This window comes from Drosophila navojoa, chromosome 2 (assembly GCF_054131105.1).
Source record: "Drosophila navojoa isolate 15081-1374.11 chromosome 2, UAZ_NAV_1.0, whole genome shotgun sequence".
NCBI lineage: Eukaryota > Metazoa > Arthropoda > Insecta > Diptera > Drosophilidae > Drosophila > Drosophila navojoa.
The window spans coordinates 9,618,908-9,627,188 of NC_142890.1; the positions used below are offsets into that span (position 1 = coordinate 9,618,908).

Here is an 8,281-nt window from a genome sequence, read left to right on the forward strand (position 1 = left end):
TAGAGCTGTTCGAACTATCGCCAGTAATAGTCTGACCCAGTATAGCTTTAGCATAAATGATCTATTTGCTGGAGTGACGCAAAAGTGTGCTTCGGCTAACAGATTGTCTATCCTTAGGAGATCCTTAAACATCCCAAGAATACTCTGCTGCTTGAATTGAGAGCCGATCATGCAGGCCGTAAACGATATGAATGAGATTAAGGGCTGAGAATAGACTAAGACTTTCATAAGTTTGGAGTACGTAGGAATTATCGGGTACATTTTCCAATATATCATATTGACCCGGCAGAGCGCACAGAATATAGTTGCACAAATTATCCGACCATAGATGCGCATTACGCGCGACTTTCTGAATTGGCCCGTGCGAACATCAAAGTAGAAGGCAGCGACGCCGTAAGACATTAGAAAATATGTTATCCACGCGTAGATAAAGTGCTTGCCCGAAGACATTTTCCCGGCGACTAACCAGTGTAGAGCTGAGCTGAGCTGAACGGAAATTAATTTGAGAAATGCATTCAAGATGCGTGAGTTGATAAAGGGCAATAAAGGAAAATGTGACAGCTCAGTGGGGCTAATACTTACTGTTATTTGCATAATGTATGTGGCTTAAATGTCTAGTTATGAATGAGCTTGGTAGTGTCTAGTAATATCTTGAGGTCTTGACTGCCAGAGACGATATAGTCTTGGTCCATTCAGCTATGGCCGACTCGGGTCCCTGGCAATAGAGGGGGTTGTCTCTTTTCCATAATGCCGAAACACGCACGAAAGCGTCACAGCTGCCGAACACATCGATCGGATTGGGATCGATGTTTGGACCATGCGCCGCGCGTTCAACAATGTTTAGTGCTTTGGCAGCAATCGCGGCAATCAGTCGGGCGAGCGGATCGTAAACTTAAATCATACTACAAAATAAAATAAATAAGTTTGCCAAAGCAATTGCAAACGAAAATGTGTGGGGATCAGTTCGCTTGATTGTTTGGGAGAAAATTAGAGAACCTTGAATTGGAGCTAACCATTTTCAATTAGAGGCGAAAATAATGCAATTTATGAACGCGCACAGAATTTGCCACATTTTTTGCTAAACGGATTTCATGCTTCAGTTACACTTACAACAGCAGCAGCAACAACAATAGCATCCACTAATAACACTGAATTAAAAACAGTTAACGCGTTTATCAATGTGCAAGGTCAGAGCCAAGATGACCTTCGGAGCACACCTGATGTGCAGCTTGATTGGGCTGATTTGGCTGATGGGGCTGCTGTTGTTGCCCGGCCACGCCCACTACATACAAATCGATCACGAAGAGTTTCGGGCCAGTGGCTATCCCCATCCACCGCCGCCGCCAGCTGCACTGACGCCGCTGGAGCTGGAGCGTCTGCCGCATGTGCTGGCCAAGCAGCTGACGCCGGCCGAGGTGATGGTCGATCTGACCAACGATCTGACCCATCGGCTACTCCACTACCACTCCATACTCAATCGCAATAACTTTGCGTTCTCGCCGACGGCGCTGGTCAGCGTGCTGGTGGCCCTCTACGAGGGCTCCTCGTCCAGGAGCGCCACAGAGCTGCGCAATGTGCTTCAGCTGCCCAGCAATCGTGACGTCATACGCGTCGGCTACCGTGACATACACCGACGGCTGCGGGTAAGCCCTACCCCACGCACAGTTTTTTGGCTACAATAAAAATATTCCCATGCTTCGCTTCACATTCCATCATCCACTCCCCTTGACTCCCACTCGAAAAAAGTGGCTAATATTCGACTGATAAATGAAAATAAAACCAATGCGTGTCATGCTGCGGCGCTTTGTGTTAAACATATTGATACCAAATAGATCATTCGGAATTGTGCCGCCGGCCAATAGCTCCAAATTCTGCTTATCGCTGCCCAATTGTGGCTTAAAACGCTTTCGACAGTTCGTTGACCCCAATCTGCGATGAGTGGCCGAATTTTTCGGCATGAATAGAATTTATAATTGATAGACATAGCACAGCAGATCTGATCTGCTGATCTTCTAGTACAATGAGTATTTGTGATAAGCGCTCCATTATTTGCAGACCTACTTCTTCGGCTCCGATAATCCCTTGAAGGGGCTCAGCCTGAGCCGCAGCAATGTGACCGTGCTGAAGGACTTCGAGACTGTGCTCATGTTCTATGGCTACGATCTGAGTGTCGATATGACCTCGTCGACGCCAGCGAATATGACAGTGGGCGTGGCCAATGGCACCGTGGCGGGCAATGCGACGGCTGAGGAGATGCAGGCACCGACAAGCACGCCCCAGGATGTGGACACAACAGCAGCAACTGAGCTGCCTACCAGCACCACCGCAGAGCCGGTCACCACCACAGTCATGCCCACGACCACCACAACAACAGAGGAGACAACCACAACCGCAGCTGAAGCGGAGACAACAACAACAGAGGCGGCTACAGAGGCCGGCACCTCTGCTGAGGCTGCAGAGGCCGCTGAGGCCGCTGAGCCAGCCGCTGGTGAGGATGAGGCAGCCGAGCTGGTGTCCGCCTTCGTCGCCGAAGAGGATGCCGAACCCTTTCTGCGCATACAAAAGGCGCGTGTCTCGCGTCTGCCCGTTAGCAAGCTGCAGGCACCGCTCAAGCACTCCAATCCCATAACTCCCAAGCCTGGCTATTTGCCCAGCGCTCGCATAAGCGTGCTGCCTATGATGGCCCGCCAGATGGTAGATGTGCGACCCACGCACAGACAGACTGTGCCCCACCATGGCGCACGTTCAGCTGCCCCCACGTCCATGTCCACGTCCAACACAACGCGCAGATCGAATGTGACTCGGCACAAGCGCCATGTGCTGGGCTACAAAGAGCTGGACGCGAATCTCTTTGTGACGCTGTTCAGTCCGCATGCACCACATGGCCCACCACATGGTCCACCGCATCCACTGCCCATACCGCCAACAGCTGCCTTTGCGCACATCACAAACGACTTTGATCCGCACTTCATCAGCGATGGAGCTGAGGGCAAAACCAACTACAATACGGATGTGATCAGCCATGTGTTCTACCTGGGCAGCCAGCAGGTGGTGCACACCACATTTAAGGTGTACAATGCGGTGCTCTACTACAAGTACTTTGAGCATCTCAAGATGAGCGTGCTGGAGCTGGAGCTGGACACGCCCGAGTACAATTTGATGATCTTGCTGCCCGACTACCACATGGACATTGTGGCCGCAGCTGCCTCGCTGAAGCTGGGGCCCACGCTGCGGCTGATGCGCAAGCAGCTGAAGCCACGCTGGGTGCAGGCCATCATACCCGACTTCAAGCTGCACGGCACCATGTTCCTGACCAACGATCTGCAGAATGTAAGCAGCTAGAGGAGATCCTTAAGTGAATGTATTTATTAATTTATTTCCATTTACAGATGGGCATGTAAGCAGGCAGGGCAGCATCTGTATATTTATAAATGCTGGAAGCACTTTTACTTTTCTTTTGTTGTAATCCATTTTTAGCTGTGATATCTTCGAGCCGAACCGCGCCGACTTTCGACCCATGACTGAGGAGAAGGGCGTCTATGTGCGACACATTGAGCAATCGATCGATGTCAACATCCGAACGCATCCGATCAATCAGCTCAAACGTAAGTAGCTGTTGCATTGCTCTGTTGCAACATTGCAGCCCACACCTCGACGCATTGAGGCGCAACGCACTGAGGTGTTAGCCAGCAGCCCCACCTGCAACTTGGATTGCAACAATACCAGCAGCAGCGGCAGCAACAGCAGCAATAGCAGCAGCAGTGGCAAGATAAATGTGCAATAACTATTTCCCTTTTTGCTCAGGCAACACTGGCGCCCAAACGAAGCCCATACAGATCTCTGTGAATCATCCGTTTCTGTTTTTCATCATCGATCGCGACTTAGACGTGGCCGTCATGTCGGGCCGCATACTCAATCCGCTCAATGTGCGCATACAATGAGCTCTGGGCACTGGAGCACAACGAAGGTCAACGGATTGAACAGCATTGAAAGCGAAGTTGGGAGCAATGCTTGCTTCCTGGTGCTAGCCTAACATACATCTTCAGTTGTTCAATCGTAATGTAAATAATGCAAATGTTTTCTCTTTATAAATGATGCTCACTTTTTTTAAACACAATAAATCTATATAAAACTTGTTGTTTCTCTTGACGGACGAACGGTTGGCACAACATAAATTGTATTATTTGTCTTTGGTTGTTTTTCTTTTAATTTTTTATACATATATGTATGTAATAAAAGCATTTCAAATTTAATTATCGGTTGTTTTGTTTTTCCGCTAAAAATCAAATTTAATTTGGTTAACCGCCACTCTCCCAACCGTTCGATGTATCGATATAAATATTGCTAGTTTTATATCAGGCAGCTTTGCCGTGCATGTGCACAATACAGTCTGGCATCGCCATGTCCCTGGCCTTGAAATTTTCGTAGAAGGATAAGAAAAATATTCGTACAACGCACATCAAATCAAAATATTATTAGAGTGCAAATTCTTTTTAATTTGTTTTATTAAGTATATTAGATTGCCATTAAGTATAGCTTGAGTGAGAACTGAAGTAGAATGAGTGACAGCGACGAGAACGAAGGGAAAAGTGCTAAACAGGACGGGCTGCCCACCAAGCCGTCGACGTTGTTGTGTACGCCGACGTCGAAGTCAGCAGCGACAGCAACAGATACAGATTCTGGCAGTCAAGGCGAAGAAGGTTTTGAGCGATTCAACTAATTGTTGAATTTGTTGTCAGATAATTCATTTTCAGATGGCACCGTGGACATGATTCGCCGATTCTTTTCACAGACTTTCAGTTTGACCTCGGACAACGAAGCCCCAACTGTGGACAAGGTGAGTGATTGAAGTTTGATGTATAAATTACTTATCCACATCCTTGCTACAGGTAATTCCGGAACTTACCTTCGAGGGCCTATCGATACACTGGCGCGAAAAGGGCTTTAAGAAGATTATAACTATGGTGGGTGCTGGTATATCCACTTGTGAGTTGACATTTCATTGAATGTTTATTTTGCAAGTGTTAATTTTTGTACAAATATGAAAAGTTCTTTAGCTGCGGGTATTCCTGACTTTCGTTCGCCTGGCTACGGTCTGTACAGCAACAAAAAGCAGCACAAGTTGCCTCACCCAACGGCCATATTTGACGTGGAGAACTTCCAGAGAAATCCGGCCCCATTCTTCGAACTGGCCAAGGAACTGTATCCGGGGTCATTTGTGCCAACTCCGGCACATTACTTTATCCGCCTGTTGCACGAGAAGGGCGTGCTACAGCGTCACTATACTCAGAACATCGATATGCTGGAGCGTCTGGCTGGCGTCCCGGAGGAGAAGCTCATTGAGGCAATTGGCAGCTTTAATACGAATCATTGTCTCAACTGTAAGCAGCTCTACGATATGGCCTGGATGAAGAAGAAGATTTTTTCGGATCATCTGCCCATTTGTGAGCAGTGCAAGGGCCTGGTGAAGCCGGACATTGTTTTTATTGGCGAAAATCTGCCAGATATCTTTTACTCCAGTCCCGACGAGGACTTCAAGGAGTGCGATTTGCTTATCATCATGGGCACATCTTTGGAAATGCAACCGTTTGCCTCATTAATCCACCGGGCTGGTCCGCGCTGCATTCGCCTGTTGATTAACCGGGATGCGGTTGGACGTGCCAGCTTCGCGCCCTGGATGGACGCCAACGGCGAGGCACTGCTCTACGGCGAGGCTAAGAATACGCGTGACGTGGCTTTCCTTGGGGATTGTGATGCCGGTGTCTGGGCCTTGGCCGAAGCGCTTGGTTGGGAAGACGAGTTACAGGAACTAATTAGCAATGGACAACGAGAACTGGAAGAGGGGAAGGACAACATAGTTGTCTATTATGGAGACGAAATACAGACTGCGGCTACTGATAGTGCCAAGAAATAGAGAGGGTATGAGGCTAAATTGAACTGGTTTTTCCGATTTCATTATATTAGATGTTGCAAATATATATTTAGTGTTAAATAGAATGTTTATCTTGCGTTAAATATGTGTGTATATGTATGTCTATTAGTGTGCGTTATATGCAAATTTTTGTGGTTATCAAATTAAAGCATCCAAGTATATTTATGTGTGTTTGCCGAAACCAACCAAGCATGTGTTTCACTCGTTTTCAATTATTCAAGCGCCATTAGCGTCGCTGTGCAACATCGACCGCAAAAGCTCTCTTTTCAGCTTGGGTCAAACTTCCGGCCCAGCCTGGCCGGCCAAGTCGGCAACAAAGGTTAATTTCTCATCTCAGCCAGGCAATTGTAACCGCACACACCCACACACACTAATACATGCGCAAGCATACAAACACACACACACACACGCACACAGTCGATTGGCAGCAGTCAGTCACACTTACTATTGTGGGTGGCCGCCCCATTTGTTGGCCATCTATTTGGGCCGCTGCATCAAGTTAATGACACACAATCTGTCCCAGGGCCGCCCACAACGAGAACCGTAGTCGGTTTCCGGCTCCGGTTGGGACTTGCAATTGAGGCATCTGCAATGAATTGGCCAATAGAATATAGGTAGCTGGCAGCTGGAGCCTTCGATGCGGGCCACTCGTGTGCACTAATTAAAACCAAGCTGGGGCTCCAGAATAATCGAGCCAGCAGACTGGGGAGCGATGGCAACATGTCAACTTTCTGCTTTCTCGCTGTTTTGTGGCCAAATGTGCAAATGCATTAAGTAATCAGATGCAGCAGCTGCTGCTGCCGCCACAACGGAAATCACATCGAATATGTTGATAGTCGCAATTTGTTGCAGTCGCCGTTGCCGTTGCCGTTGCCGTTGCAGTTGCAGTTGCCTTGGTTGCCTGCCGGGTAATTAAACTAATGGATTTTCTTAACGGCGCTCTAAGTTCTGTCAGTCAAGAGATAAAATAATCAACTGTCATCTTATGGCGAACCAATTGATTTCTTATATATGTGCGCCATTTGGCCTGAATGACTTAACTTGTTGTTGAGCAACATTGCAGTTTCTATGATTGACTATATGAGTGGGTGTGGCTGGGTGCATCGGAGTGTGTGTGTTGATTCGGTTGAAAACACTATTAAATGCATTCCACAAACACACACACACACACACAGTTGTCGTTGCACAGTGGGGCAAAAATTATGCGCTTTAACTGCAGAGGTTTATGGAAAGGATAAAGACAGGAAATACTTATTTTTCTTGAAGAATTTTACGAAACTCAATGTTACTATTAAGTTACTAAGTATTGCTTATGCTTAATTTTTAATTATCAACGAAGCAAGGAACTCATGTGTATACTGTTCCTCTATATGAAACCGTAGGACAATAATTTATTTAAACTTTAATTGTAGCAATACTTAATTACTAGCCATAATAAACTCTTAAAAAAATTATATAAATCTAAGCAATGGGTGCGGTCAATTTAATTCTCTTTCAAAATAAATAAATTTATCATGTATATTGAAATTAATTTTAATTTTAATTTATTTTTTTTTTTTATTTTATTTATTTATTTTTTTCGGAGCTTATTATCTTATATTTCTGCTTATTTGCGGCTTACTTACTAGCTTTCGCAACAATACTTATTTACAAATATTTACAGTATTACACAATAATACTATACTGATGGCAGCTGTACGTCAACTTCTGTAGGAAATTAAATATATCTTACAAAAATAAAAAATTATAATATACAATGTTATAATAATTAAAATATATAAAATATGCATATCATGACTTACCTTAGGTACGTGTAAATAAACTACTAAATATTTATACACATTTATATATATTAAACAATAATAAGCTATTTATAATGCACTGTGCCTAATACTTCGACTGGTATGCTTGAGTATGTTTCGTGCGTCATATTTGTAATCAAAACGCGAGAAGTTCCTTACGCCCCTCGCCCAGCAGCGCCTTTGGCTGAAAGCCAGTTCATCAATAGGACCTCAAAGAGGGGCGTTTTTGGGCTTTGGGTTCCGGGTGCCGGGGGGCTGTTGGTTCCCGTGCGTTACTCGATGTCATCAGCGACAGCTGTGCGCGTATTTTGATATTGAATTCTTGACATGATTGCGGGCCACAGCTTGTTGTGGCCGCCATTTAAATGAACATATCGCAGTTACACACAGAGACACGCGCTGAAGCATTTTAAAATGCTCAGTTACCCACATAGCTCATGCATGCCATGCGCTAATAAACTGTCGAATTGCTGTGGTCGGGTGGTGCTGTGGGTGGTCTAAATAGTATGATTAAATAGATATATATGTATATATATCTATTCGATGC

The 8,281-nt window shown here is 45.7% G+C and overlaps 2 protein-coding genes across 2 annotated transcripts; both read left to right on the forward strand.

Annotated features, from left to right (window-relative positions):
* The first annotated feature begins 733 nt into the window (after positions 1 to 733).
* Spn85F (Serpin 85F) lies at positions 734 to 4,175 on the forward strand. Its single transcript, XM_018101875.3, has 5 exons — positions 734 to 1,643; positions 2,056 to 3,330; positions 3,390 to 3,397; positions 3,478 to 3,605; positions 3,805 to 4,175. Exons 1-5 carry the CDS (start codon positions 1,179 to 1,181, stop codon positions 3,939 to 3,941), a joined length of 2,013 nt encoding a protein of 670 aa, XP_017957364.1. The 5' UTR covers positions 734 to 1,178; the 3' UTR covers positions 3,942 to 4,175.
* Positions 4,176 to 4,380: 205 nt separating this feature from the next.
* Positions 4,381 to 6,117, forward strand: Sirt2 (NAD-dependent protein deacylase sirtuin-2). The gene is made up of 4 exons (XM_018097998.3): positions 4,381 to 4,700; positions 4,755 to 4,837; positions 4,890 to 4,986; positions 5,058 to 6,117. Exons 1-4 carry the CDS (start codon positions 4,559 to 4,561, stop codon positions 5,912 to 5,914), a joined length of 1,179 nt encoding a protein of 392 aa, XP_017953487.1. The 5' UTR covers positions 4,381 to 4,558; the 3' UTR covers positions 5,915 to 6,117.
* The last annotated feature ends 2,164 nt before the right edge of the window (positions 6,118 to 8,281 follow it).